This window comes from Lampetra planeri, chromosome 9 (assembly GCF_965212315.1).
Source record: "Lampetra planeri chromosome 9, kcLamPlan1.2.h2, whole genome shotgun sequence".
NCBI classification, from domain to species: Eukaryota; Metazoa; Chordata; class Hyperoartia; order Petromyzontiformes; family Petromyzontidae; genus Lampetra; species Lampetra planeri.
The window spans coordinates 2,959,651-2,974,706 of NC_136115.1; the positions used below are offsets into that span (position 1 = coordinate 2,959,651).

A 15,056-nucleotide genomic window follows, 5' to 3' on the forward strand; every position below is an offset into this window, starting at 1 on the left:
CGAGTCCATCTATGTTCGTGCATCTGACCAACTGCCAAATCGCTGTCCGTGGTGCTGACGTTGAGAAAAAACCGCCACTTTTTTCAAATATTCTTGCTGTGGATTTCACACCGGCTGATGATTGCTTGTGTTGCAGTCGAAACGTCGTGAGGATTTTATTGTTTTATATATTTGTATTATTTTATTATTTCCCTTCTACGTGACTTTACCGAAAGAACCAAGAATATGAATCCCTGCAGTCACGAAAGCTTTAAATCAAAATTTAGGTGTTAAGATGTTCAAACACCAAATACAGAAACCTTTTGCAAGGAATAAACGTTGCATAGACCACCACATACTTGTGGTGAACATGCAAAAAAACATGCTCTGACAATTATATATGCATTGTCTTTAACAGTGATTGGCTTCCACCAGATACGGTTTCATAGACTGCCTATATAATCAGAGCATGTTTGTTTGCATGTTCACCATAAGTATATGGTGGTTTATACAAAGTTGATTCCTTGCAAAAGGTTTCTCTATGTGATGTTTGAACATCTAAACACAACTGTTGTATTGCCAGAAAGGGTAAAGCTATTCTTATTATTCATACTTTGCTACTGACAAAAAGGTTCCATGATGTTCTTTGTGGATTTTGACTATGCACCACGTTCCATTAGACTGATTAGAGCATGCAATTGCATGGACGTCAACAATGGGATGGTCATTTATGAAGGCTGGTGAAAGTAAAATGTAGCCTGTAGAACTTTATAGACATTAATGGTAATCAAGCATTTATTGGCTGATATGTAGGTGCATAAAATACACCTGCAGCTCTTTGAATGGTCAGTCGAGGAGTCTTTGCCAGCTGCATGCTGCTGCTGCTGCTGTTATATTTTTTTGCCAGCAGCAACAGTAATGGCAAGAAGCGGAGTTATTACGACTGAGTTAAATGAGTTATGGTGACGGGTAACACCCAAAGGCTGTCCATGGACCCAGTTTATTACTTTTCATATATATGGAGATCCCGGGCGTTAACCCTTCTCTGCCACGTGGTGATTCCTAAATCTACGGACGTCAGTTGCCGTTAGGATATATAAGCGAGATCGCAATGCATCATTTACTGTTAACAATGTTTAGCGCTGCCTGCACACCGGTCACATTTCATCATCAACATTATCAACGGCCAGAGTTAATCCACTGCTGGATGAAGGCTTCCACACGCTGCTGCCATCGCCCACAATCCTGCGGTGTAATAATCCACCTAGCCACAGGCACATCAGCTCCGATTCTATCGCTCCATCTCCCTCAGTGACACATCACATCACACGCGTGCAATTCCTTTACCGTCCGCCACCATCCCATCGTGTGACATGCCCTGGCCAAGCCCACTTACTGCTTTTTTAACACTTTGGATGAGATGCCATTTAACTTTGTTTCATCTCTAAACCACGTGCTCCTCTTGTCTGGGTCTCGGTGTAATTCCAAGCGCGCGTCTCCCTCACGATTCTTTTCAGCTGTGGTTTCAATTCTCTTGATTAATGGCCTCGGTTCGTTGTTTTCGCCAAACATTTCCCACTGCTCAAGTGGTGCGGTACTTATGCGGCCACGCGGGTTTATTGCATTGGGGATGTTTAAAAAGCTATTGTGTCTCCATTAATGGTTTATCAGGAAGTCATTATTGACTCGTATGTAATGGGCATCGGTAGCAGCTCACTGATGGACAATATGGGATTGGGGGAAAGGGTGAAGGGTTCGAGCTGGTCACATGAGATTTTGCTATTGCAGCCCTATCGATAATGTGCATTCATCACCCTCGTAAGGTCCATAGTATTGTTATCATTCAGCTTCTGTACAGGAGAATTGTAGAAGCCACAGAGTTAATGCACATGGAAAAAAACCATGGTGGATAATCTGTTGCAATAATAACTCTCTAGAGTGATTATTCGTCCCTCGCACAAAAGGTCAAATATTTTTGTGCAACAAATAACACCTTAGATTTATAATTGACCGAATGTATCTTTCTTTTTTGCCATGATTAACAACATTAATCACAAAGGCGTCGCGTTGTTGTTGGCCAAAGGCACGAGGTGATAAAGAACGTGAGGTCAGCGTTGACCTGTAATTTAACAATTTCTGTGCCCATTTGCTCGTCGTAGGAAGAACTCCAGGCTGCAGATCAGCAAGGTGAAGATGAGCGACGCGGGCGAATATCGCTGTGAGGCCTCCAACTTCCTGGGCAAGGCTGAAGTCAAGGGATCCGTCACGGTCAGCAAAAAAGGTGAGTCACTGCCGGGGCTCAGTGGAATTGAACGATACGTCGGGGTGAGCTATTTACATCAACTCGTCGAATACATTACTGGAAATGCCTATTTAAAATAACATTAATAATCGGGCATTTTGTGACACTGCACGTGGAAAATGACACCCACAAGCGCGGGTTTAAAAAAAATATCAGTTCCAAATCTCGGGGGAGTAAGGGGGTACCCACAGTAAATTAACCCCCCCCCCCAAAAAAAAAATGGATGGCTTCACATATAATGCTGCACTAGGGGTGTAAATGAAAAAAAAGTGATAAACCATTTCATAAATCTAACATCATAAAACCCTGGGGTGCTAAAGGAGCCGGTGAAAGATGCCATGGTACTGGTAGAAGATGAACTGCACTAAACCGGTGTGGGTGATGCACATACTCTCACATTGTGGAACATATTTGGGGCTTTTTTGTACATATATAAATCATATACCTGCTTCTGGATCATGCCTTGCATATTTAAATGCCATCCATCAATGTCACCTGTCCAGTTTCGGCCCTCAGGGTGAATCTTGTAACTGGGAACGCCCTCGACATTTAATTATCTGTGGGACGATCGAGTTGAAATCACTGAAAATTCAGGAAAACATACCGCAAGCAAATTTCTAGGGGGGGGGAAAAAGAACACCTCATATTTAAAAAAATTTCTTAAAGTCTTACATGCTGTATTTAAATTGATGTGCATTAACTCGTGCGCATATTCAAATGATTATGTGGGAAGCTTAGCCACGTTTTTTGACATGGGTTCAAAACTAGGGACTGGATTTAATGAAGAGATGTTGGTTTTCTTGTGTACATGAATCAAAGGCCTTTGCAGTAATAAATACACTGGGGGATACGCAACGGCTATAATACATATGTACTAACAGCAGCACGAGGCTTAGACATGTAAACGAAAACCATCGGCAACGCACACATTAAGATACAACGATGCAAACTTGAGCAAGGTAAGTTCATCTCTATGGAGATAAACGATGTGTCTCGTTATTGCACGCAGCACTTGGAAAAACAGTTTCAAGCAACACCCACCAAAGATGTTGTATGTTGTGAGACATAAAGCATTAAAATGGACCTGATTCCGATCAGAGTGTGTGGAGGTTGTCATATTGGTATTATTAGAATGACTATCATCATGCACCATCAAACCATGATGGCTCTGGGTTTCCCCAGACCGTGGTTATTAATCAGTGATTTAAGGCACCACGGGGAATGCCCTTAGCCGGCATATCAGAGTCTAGCATTTAAAATTATCAATTTTCCCTGGAGCAAAGAATGCAACATAGGCCTTCCAGACCATCTATGACGGTCCTTGCTAAATCATTCATGCAAGCTAGCATCTCTGCCCACTGCAGGACCAAAATAAATCATAGGTCCTGCCAAGTGTTGCTTTTAGGACTAATAATTTTAATTGTCCAGCAGTTGATATGTGCTCTTTGCATCTGACACGACGATTACTTTGATTTATCTTTTGCCTTCATTTGAAATGAATCCACATGACCTCGTCCAAGGAAATGCGTTCGAGGCCAAATGAATTCCTGAGTTACTTCTCCAAGGCCTTTGATGTCCAGAGGTTAAAGTAACATCAGATATTTAGTGACAATCCGCAAATGGATTTTTGCAGGATATTGAACAGAATTATTTCAAGGTTTAAACAAGGTGATAGTGAAGGGTCAACTGTGCTATCAAATTTACGAGGTAATCAAAATCCATATAAAAGCTCCTATGTTTATCTGATTGACAAAGTGACCTTGATTGACTTATATGGTGCCTGACCTTTATATCAATGAAATTCTTACACTTTATGCCCATCGTATAACATTACCATTGGCAAATATTGGTCCGTGGCAGCGTTGGCTCATGATATTAAAACATACAGCACAGTTGTAAACTCTTAAGGAGGTGCCAGCAAGCAACTGAAAATATCTATGGAGTGGTGGATGTTTTGCAACATATTATAATATATCCTTTTATTCCTTATATGTAAATGTACACATATATTTTTTTTGGTTACAAAAACAACCATACACGGGTACTCGTCGTCTGACCTTCAACCAACATCTATTTGCTACTTTTTCAATTCCTTTTGCATCTTGAGTTGTCAGCTGGGGCCTTTGAACGTGTCATTTGGTGCGGATATACCTCGTGACCCTTTAAAAGGGTGGCTTGTGCACACACTCTGCTCTTCCCCGCATGGTCATCCCATGTGTGTCGTCCTCCGAAGGAAGCCTGTGCATTTGCGATGCTGCAAAATGCCCTTTGCGTCGGTTGAGGCTCAAATGTACAGGGGTCAGGGCACTTTGATTACAGAGCCTGTCTGAAGCAACCTGTGACGAATGGTTTTTCTAAAGTATCTCTTTAAGTTTTTTTTTTCACTTCCAGAGTGGAGGCAGCAAATTGATTGGACCGAGTGTTTACATGCGTGGCCTTTAGGATATTTTTTCATGCAAATATCTCAATTTATTTTCTCCATAAAATCGTTGTAAATAATTGTCTGCATTCAAAAACAGGCACGGTGTGTAATTGTCCGAGCGTGTATAAATGGGGGGGGGGGGGGGGGTGGAGTGTTGGTGTCAGTGGTCTGCACACTTCGCTATGGACTCCAGTGGGCTGAGTTCGATTCCCGTGCCATGGCAAACATCACTGGCGAATGATATTTGAACTCGCCTTAACTGATCCACACGGACCAGTGAGGTGAAGTATGGTCAAACAACCACAAAAAACTAACACGGTATGCGGAGGCCTTTCATCGGTTGCCAATGGGCTGTAATCATTATTTTGTTGGTATTCATCAATTTGCATGACTTTCAAAATTCTGCGCTTCACATTTTGTGATGCAATATCGATTTTTTTTTACGTATTAAATTAAATGTACGTTTATAATGCACTGTATGAGGATATATATTTATATTTAACTAGTTAACAGCCCTAATCTAAGGTCTCAAAAGTGACATTGAACCTCTATTGCATTGGAGACAATGGGCCAAACACAGAATCAATTAGTAGCGATGATAAAGACATTTAATTGACACGAATGCTCATTTGCAATAGCTGCAACAACAAAAAAGGCGATGTATATTAAAAAAAAACAATTTAGTGCTGTCACCGTGATTAGATGCAGCGACATCTGGCTCCACCTCAGACGACGTATAAAAAAAAAATCTAAATCTATCTCCATAATAGTTGGGCCAGTCCAGGAAGATGTGAGGGTGGGGGATTGGAGAGGTAAAGTATTGGAGGCAGCTGTTCTCATTGCGCTTCGGTTATATTTTGTGATTGTGAAACAGAGGCGAGCATCCTTCAGTCTCCCCCTGTCCGCGTCGTCTGTTCCATATCACCACCCTCACTGACACCAAGTGTCTGCTAGCATATGTCTTATTTGTACTGCGGAAACCCTCAACATCCCCCTAGTGACGACTTCAACAGAAACCCACTGCACACTGCATTATTGGAGCTCTGCAATGCTCATAGATGACAATCAAAGGCCAATTATTGTGCGGTTAATAGTGAATACATTTGATAGATTCTATTTATTTTCAGCAGGAGGGGCCCAATAAGCTGTGAGGCTCTGCGTACGACGGTACATACGTTATACAGTACAGCGGAGATCTTCGTTACAATCACGGTTGCATAGGTCGTGGTTACAAACGACAAGTTATCTACACATGCTGCACATGTTATGCCCACCATGATGCCGTGATGCGTAAACAAACGTGATAGAGTATTTTGTTACACACTTTATTCATACTGTACTGGGGGTTGAGCAGTCGCACAGTGGTTAGCGCACTGCGCTATGTACCTGGCAACCTGATTTATATTCACAGCCAGGGCTAACATCAGTAACGGGTGATATCTGAACTGGTCCTCTGTGTCCTACCTTCAACCCGCACTGGCCAGCGTGAAGAACGAGTAAGCAACTCTCATGACCGATGGCAAGGCATCACGGGGGGGCTTCATCCAGCAGTAGGTTAACAAGGAGCTGTAAATTATGATGTAATACAGAAAATAATTAGCTGCACAGCAATTGTGTATTGATATTATAATGCAATGTACCAAACGCTGTGAAATATAGCCCTGACATGTGGATTACTGAGGAATCCTATCTGTGAATAAGTGGCCCTCTGAGCATTACCCTGCACTTGGATTATCTTTCTTTTCAAAATGCCCCGGTATAAAATATTTTATTACATAAATAGGATGCAGCGTGCCAACTCTATTGTTGCACATAATCTAGCAAATGGAACTTTTAGGCTTGTTATTAAAAGTCCAGCAGAGAGATTAGAGTGCTCCATAAATATATGTTTTAAGTGATCACTGTGCATAAATGCTTCCGTGCATGTATTTAATAGCATACAATGTGCATATCATGCAATGGTTATGCATATTATCTCAAAACTTCAGTGGTAATATATGAATTGAATATCGGGAATTTATATATTTTAAATATATCATCATGCACAGCCAAGCATGAATTGCACGGATATTTTAAATATACAATACAAAAAAATATATTTAACAATATAAACCCACGAGAAAATTTACTTATACAAATTTTATTATCAAGTTATGAAATTGCTCTTTATTGTTTGTAATGGAAAGTAAACAAAAGCGTACATAAGCATATCTCTAAAGGCGTTTTTGGCAGAATAAGATGTGCGCAGGGATGCTGTTGTGGTCTAATGGTTATCACACTGGACTTGCAATCCGGAGGTCACTGGATCTTCCTGTTGATGCAGCGATTAAAACAAATGTGCAGATTCCTTCAATCCCCCCAAACGCCTTTGTCCACCCAATAGTAAACATGGGTGCACCACAGTTTGGCGATCAGCTGTTCGGTGATCAGTTTGATGATCAGCAGTTTGGTGGAGCGCCACGGTGGTGAGATGTTAACTCCCTCGCCTGGTATGCAGAAGGTCGTGGGTTGTATTCCAACCCTGACGCCTGTATATTGGGAGTTTGCGTGTTCTCCCCATGGTCACGTGGATTTTTCTTGGGGTCCTCCGCTCTTTTCCTACACATTTAGAAACATGCGTTTAGGTATTTGGCTGCTATAAATGTCCACATGGTAAGCCACTTCATTGAACTTATCATTTGTGGCCCAGGTTGCTTCTGCACATGAGCTATATAGCTCAGTGGACCTCAACTGGTCAAATAAAAAATATATAGTTTATAGTGAAATAGCAGGTTACATTTGGCGGGGTAAAGTATGGGTGCTCCCACTTCTTTAAAGATATCTGTCCATCGTGCAAGAGCAGCAGGGCAAATACCCTCCCAAGGGGCTCTCTGAACATCCATTTAGTCTAGGCCCTCCTTCCACCAGGAGTGGCGTGAGTAAGCAATTGCAGGGCTGCACCTTTACCTTGCAGGTGTATGTGAGACCCCCTACAGCTGTAACCAAGTGGCAGGTGTGAGGTGCGACAAGGGGAGATAACATTGATTCACAATCCTTCCCTTCAAAATAACCAAATAAAAGAAACAATTTAGCTTCAACGACTGCATGTTTGCTGTTGGGTGTTGAAGCATGATTGTTGACGACTGTATGCATGCACAGGCCTGGTCATTCCTTTAAGATGGTGGCACATGCCTTTTGATCACTTTTTGAAACGTTTTTAAATGACATGGCGAGCAGGGTAGTAATTATGAAATCTACTTAACTTCACTCCGTTTTCATACAGCGTTATACTTTGTCCCCCACATAAAAGGTATGAATTAATATTACATCAAGTTTGATAATGGACTTCTATGACACTAAAATTAACAGGGTTGCACTACTCAGAGGCTTCCGATTTGGTAATTTTTTTCTCCCTCCACAATTATTTCTTCTACAAACTTTTAAAAATTAACCACATGTCTTAGGACAGGGGGTGAATTGCTGAGTGCACTGCTCCGTGAACCCGGTAACCTGATTTCAATCCCATGGACATCCTAACATCAGTGGAAAGTGACACCTGAGCTGATATTGCCCCCCCCCCCCCCCCCCGTTTACCAAACTGCAATGCGGTGAAGTATGGGCAAATACATTAATTTGATTTCATTTTACATTCATAAGGCGCCGTAGCTCTGGGCGCTTAACATTGTTTAAAAAGCGGTCACAAAATCGAGTGATTTAGATGGCAGGTGCAGTGTGTGCAAGGACCGAGGAATAAGTGACCCTCACGGAGGGCAAGTAGGGGTCACGGAAGGTCTGTAGGGGAGGGACAGGACGGAGTGTAGACGCGAGGGAAGGGAATAGGAGGAAGGGAATCGGCGATGGAGAAGAGGTGAGGCTTTGAGAGAGGAATGTAAGGTGGTTAAGGAGGGGAACCGCTTCATGTACAGGGGAAGTTGATTCCAGTGTCGGGGTGCAAGAAGGGAGAAGGATCGAAAACGAGATTGGGCACAAGCAGCGGATGTACAAAGAGCCATAAATGGTTTGCATTACTAAACATAATGATATTTTGTAATGTGTGCAGCATTTTACAAATAATAAGTGGTGATTGATGATGGCAATGATTTTATAAACATCATATTTTGCTACTTTGTGATCTCTTTTTCACATTTTATTGAAGAACTTATCATGTTGTAATGGATACATTTTTCTCACACCAGCCATATAGATAATTGGTACAGTGTTGTTATTAGCATCTCCCTGTTTGTGCAAAGTCATCTCATTTTTCGTTGCAACGCTGTTTACCCAGCAGGCCTTCATTCGCCCATTCGGTTAATGTACAAATATTGCAGTATTTGGATTGACAAGTGTATATCATCATAATATACCGTATGAACATTTTGTCAGACCTTATGCTTTCAATCATGGAAGGATACCTAAATATTGCAGTATATTTACTGCTTCGTGAAGTATACATTATTCACCAGCGTTTAGTGCTTTGGGTATTGGAGGCATTCTGCAAGTTAATGTCGTGTCTGGCATCACACACATTTATCGAATGGCCCACTGTAAAACAAATAAAGATGACTACAGTGATGGCCATTGAGGATAATTTAATTGATATGCAATAAAGCAAGAACGATTAATGACATTAATGGGTGACTTGTCAAATTACGCTCTGGCATTTCGGCCAGGAAAAGTAAAAGGACTCCCTGTTGGCACATGCGTGATTGATAACAATGTCCATCGCAAAAAGTAGATTCCCACCGCTTAAGTCAGATGCAACTCCTCCTTTGAAGAACACAGCTCAAATATCGATACCAATTGTCAAGTACATACCAAGCATATTGCTGGTAGACCTTTCTTAACTTCAGTTTGCCATTGACAGTTGTTGGTGATCACATTATCTTAAATGTGGGGTTTCATAAGCACCATCATCATCATCGGCAATAGTCAATTCAATGCCACCACCTCTCATGCTTCTGTAATGTAATAATGGACCTAGCAGTTTGCACGTGAACTGATTTCATTGCTCCCTTTCGTTGGTGAACCTCTTCTGGGATGAGAATAAACTCATGAGCTCCAAATGTGGCTCCCAAATGTGATACTAAACGGAAGCACCAATTTCTGCCTGCAGAAACGATATTCGGAGGAAACATTTTGCAATTTCAGTTGCACAGCAAGTAAGTATATTTGGACACATGAGGAATTATATGCGAAAATAAATTAGCTGTATTATAAGACACAGTTGTGGTTGTTGTTGTTATTTAATCACGTAAATAATTGTGACATGCCGCGAGCATTGATGATGGACCGACGGTCAAAAGTAACGAATGGAGTGGCAGCTAAGGAATTCAACGTGTCCAAGAGGACACCCGCCGAGGTATATGGAGTGATGAAATCAGCTCGTGTACAGGGCCTCGATGGATTATCACCATGGGAGATGGAATGGAGGTCTTCATCCAGCAGTGGGCTGATCATGGCTGACGATAACGATTAAATAACTCGTAACGTATGTAACCAACGTGTGGGTCTTTGTTTTCTCCACACCTTTTGTCAGAGTGCTAGAAAGCCTTAAATAAATGCACTGTATGAAATCGCGTACATATTTCATGGAGGAAATTCTTTAGTCATTTAAAATAAAATACCAGCAGTGCGTGGCTGCCTCGAGCTGCTGAGGAACTATTTAATTTAATTACAGACACTTACATGTATTTTATTGTGGTCATGCCAAACCTTTGTCCTGATATAATGAGGGCAATTCTGGTTTGAGAAGCACCTCCCGATATTCCTTGGCGGCTGTGTCAACAAAGCTCGCAACAATAACACCTCAGCATTATTTAGCCCATTGACCAAGCTTGCAATATACATTACCTCTTCCATATCGAACAACCACAGCCACTACATTCGCAATTTTCCAGTAGCAATGCAATACACATACTATTTACCGTATGGTTTTTAATCTATAGTAATGTAATTATGAAATGGTAATAACACATCCACATGTTTTAAATACACATGCTTTAAAAGTAGTCTCCGTTCTTTTGAGACATCACAGCAACCCATTCATGTATTTTCTTGAAATGAGGGGCTGTGGATTTTAATCCCTTTTATCCTGACCTTCATTGTGGTGTTTGCGTAGAGATCCAAAGCACCTTTTTTTTCTAGAGAGCATCACGATGATGTTGCCATCCTCGCATTTGCATTCCACGATTGCCGTGCTTTCGTTTGTGTTCTGTAACCCAACTCAATACCGGGGCATTGCTTGAAGATTAGATTTCTGAATTTGGTAGGCTAATCTTTTATCTGCCACTTCAAAATGGGGCGATACATTTCATGTTATCTTATCGCATTAGCATTTTAAAGGTTATCAACTTCAAAAAATGGCAAGCAGCAGTTGCTTATGTGTGATGTACGCGATGGTGTTTGAGTTTTAGGTTCTGGTAAGGCGGCATGACATGGGCTGTCTTTTTCTGCATATTTTTGTAACCGTTTTTTTTTTTTGCCGAATTGTCGGTGATGCACATGCTCGTGCAGTGCAGCGGCAATGCACGTGCGCACAGAGCGTTTGCGCCATTGGTTGCATAATTTTAGGACTTTATTGTCCACCGTTACTGCAAATTTAATGGCACGTACGCGTGCTTGTTGCCAGGAACCCGTTGTATATGTACGTATGCATGTGGCTACACATGCACTGGAGCAAAAAGTAATTATCCTGCGTGTCATGCAATGTTCAGCGAAGAGAGCGGAGATGTCTGGTCTCATCCCCATCCTTAGTAGCTCCTGATGACCTCTGACCCCTGTTGTCTCCCAGCACTGGCCAATCAAATTCACTGGGCATAGCTACGGGCGCTCGAAAACGCGGCTTAAGATTGTGCTGTCACATTGCTATGCACTCGCTAATGTTTTGCATTATTATATGTGACATAATATTTAAAGTAACATTTTGTACGTTTTATATATCAACACAGCAAATAACAATTAATCGTTTTTCCTTCCACTCTGTCACTATACATGACCTTCTATTTTCGATGTCCTTGCAGTGGTTAGAGCTGCTATAGCAATAATAATATAAAGTTATAGCAATAGCATATCATTGTATCATTATATATAATTGTGATGGGTTTCAAAGGGATGTAACATGCATGACAGATGACAACAATGTAAAGTTCATTTTCAATCTGCCTGGACAAAGGCCTCCCATGCCTTTAAGTCATGTTTTTTTATAACCATACTTCACCACATTGGTCTGCAGATTGGTGAATGGAAAGCTGAAGACTGGTACATATATCAGTCGTTACTGATGTTAGCCCTCGCTGGAAATCAAACTCAGGTCGCCAAGGTTCATAGTGCAGCGGACTAACCAATGCACTCCGCCCATATATGATAGACATGAAAGGCAAAATATTTTGCAAATTCTAGATTTGTACTTTGATTTGAAGTGGCTTATTTTCGCACAGTTTACTAAAACGGTCGCATGTCAAACATCTACTGCCACATATTCTTGGTTCTTTCGGTAAAGTAACATAGGAGGGAAATAATAAAATTATATAAATATAAAACAATAAAAATCCTCACGACGTTTCGACTGCAACACAAGCAATCGTCATCAGGTGTGAAATCCACAGCAAGAAAATTTGATTTATATTTATATTATTTTATTATTTCCCTTCTACGTGACTTTACCGAAAGAACCAAGAATATGAATCCCTGCAGTCACGAAAGCTTTGAATCAAAATCTACTGCCACGTGAATGCCTCCCGATGACTTCACCATTCCTCGTGGTTCAGGATGTTATCTCAATGGCTCCTGCACACGAGCTGATCTCATCAACTTCATCTTCACGATAAATGTCCTGTTGGATGTGCAGCTACTCTTTCTTTAGTCTTGAGCACCAGCTATCATCACTTCTCTTGACAAATGAAAATAATATACCTTAATGTCCAGCTTTCATCCAGTAGACATTTACCCAAGATCGCACCAACCGAGGTATAAAAAAAACTTTGAACTATTTTTTTTGTTTAATTGAACAAATGAACTGAGATTTCACGAAGAAAAGAACTAAATACGTATTCAAAGAGGAGTCAGACATTTTTTTTCTCTTTGTGCACCGCTGTGAATGTTAAATTACCACCCATATGGTCGTGCCATAGGTAATTTTGTGATTCAATGGAATTGGCAAGTCATTGCAGTTCTGGGTATGGTTTTTTGGAACAGAATAAAGGATTTTGTGACATTTCTGTGTATATTCTGCTGGAGAAATACAATAGGTGTCAGTTGCTATTTTTCATCGTATGTATGTATTGTTCAAGTAATATTCATTCATATACACAGGCCCACACATTAGAATATTCTTAAATGTTGTTTTTTTATCACGAATGTGCTTATTCAGTGTAATAAACAGTTATTGTCTGAAATATGAAGCTTAGGCAAAAAAATGTGCCGAGTGCACAGGCCTCCTTGCTCAGAGTGTAATGTGCAGAGCAGGTCACCGTGATATTTTGAAACGTTCATTGATTGTAATAAGTGCACTCTGAGCATGACACAAAATGACGTGGTGTGAACAGAGAGCTCATGATGTAAATCTACGTGCACCGCGGCACCCACTGGCCCATCCCCTGAGGGCAGGCCATTCAAGTTTCAGAATGTTCTTACTCAAAAAGAGGGCTTTCTAAATGGAGTTCAAATGCATTGCGAGGCAAGTCGGAAGCGCCTTCTTTTGTGACACAGCGGCTCCTGGCAGGTAAATGTTTGAGCACCGCTTTGTCCCCTTGCCTTACCATTTAATGGGGTGGTGGGTGGGAGATGTGGTGCAGCGGTTAGCGCACAGTGCTGTGAACCCGGTGACCTGAATTCAATTCCCAGCCACAGCTAACATCAGTAGTGAGTGATAGCCAAACCAGTCCAGCGCTCTTTCCTTCACCCGTCTGCACTGACCAGTGTGGTGAGATTTGTTCAAACAACTCTCGTGACCGACACGGCGTGAAGAGGCCTTAGTACAGCAGTGGATTGACACAGGGCTGTAAATTATGAGTAAGTCATGCCACAATATGCCCTTTGCTAGAACATGTTGTGTATGGAGACATTGGTGTGCGTCTGTGTTTGTCCCTGTATATTTCAAGATGCTGGAGTGTGTGTACAATGGTGTGTACTGCCGCTGTGTACACACTGGCACATCACTGCATGCACACAGTACAGTCTAATGGGTTGGCTTTTGAGGTATCGCTCTTTCACGCATTAAACATTTCATATCGATATACTTTCTGTTGCACATCAATTCAAAATGTCTCGAGCTTGTTTTGTGGCTGATAATCCAATTGCTCTTTGATTAGTAGATACGTTCACTCTCAAAGCACCCACCATTGATGATGTCATTTGAGGAATTACAGTAACCAACTATGCAAATATTGTGACTGAAAGGCATTGGTCCCGACTTTATTGATGTGTACCGCATTTACCTCTGAAATGTATTCATGAACGGCTGCATCTGTGTGTACACAATGTAGTGCTTGCAAAGTGAAAAGAAAGCCCAGCTGTCATTAGGTAAAGTAAACAAAACTTCTAAATGTGTGGCCCATTTGTGTTGCAGGATTTTAGTTTTTGGTGATGTCTTTGTATGCTTCCAGCTAAATTCCAGGTTGTTCTATTGTTGTGCAATGTATACGTATCTTGTAAAAGTGAATTAGGTTATTATTATAAACATTATTGTCTTCTTTATATATTGTGTTGGTGTATAGCTCTCGTACAGTACTGCAAGGACCGAATTCCAAACGGTCTCATTGGACACACAATAATATTTCAACAATTATATTACCACGGTGAACAATCGATAATCGTTGAACAGAAGGTGTAAGAAAATGGGTAGTTATCCCTCTCTCGGCCTGTACCCATGAGATCCCTTTAACAGTTTGATCAATCCCGATGCCATTTTCACAAATGGCCGGCGACGCCAATATCTCACATATGATTGATTTTAAGGTCAAAAACTCAAAGATCAAAGTCGCATTTCTCCCTTCGGCCAGTTATTCTTAGACACTTGGATTTACTTGCAATATAATTTGAAGTCTTTGTGCGCAATTTGAGAACACTTCCTCCAAGCGCCGTGGTGCCGTGCGATTGTACGGTGAATGGCCAATTCAATTAAACAAACAAAAGGGTTACGGATACATTTTACAATCTTCTCAAATAAAACTCAGAATGAACTGGCTAATTTAGTTATAGGTTATATATATACACGTGTGTATGTTTTAATTTAATTCATGCTATGGCTGTATGCAAACATGTATGGCTCTATGTATGTACGTTTTACAGTTTAATATAATTAACAATTATGAGTATTATGCTCCAATTATTCATTTTCACGTAGTTGCATTCATCATCTTGTCACAAATCCCTTTT

General features: G+C 41.1%; 1 protein-coding gene across 4 annotated transcripts in view; it reads left to right on the top strand.

Moving 5' to 3' along the window:
• Positions 1 to 15,056, top strand: part of LOC144720564 (pro-neuregulin-1, membrane-bound isoform-like) — a 492,307-nt gene that overhangs the window by 250,127 nt on the left and 227,124 nt on the right. For all 4 annotated transcript variants that reach the window (XM_078597372.1, XM_078597371.1, XM_078597375.1 and 1 more), the window contains exon 3: positions 2,139 to 2,260. In XM_078597372.1, coding sequence (XP_078453498.1) covers positions 2,139 to 2,260 — 122 coding nt within the window. The remainder of the gene's footprint in view (positions 1 to 2,138; positions 2,261 to 15,056) is intronic.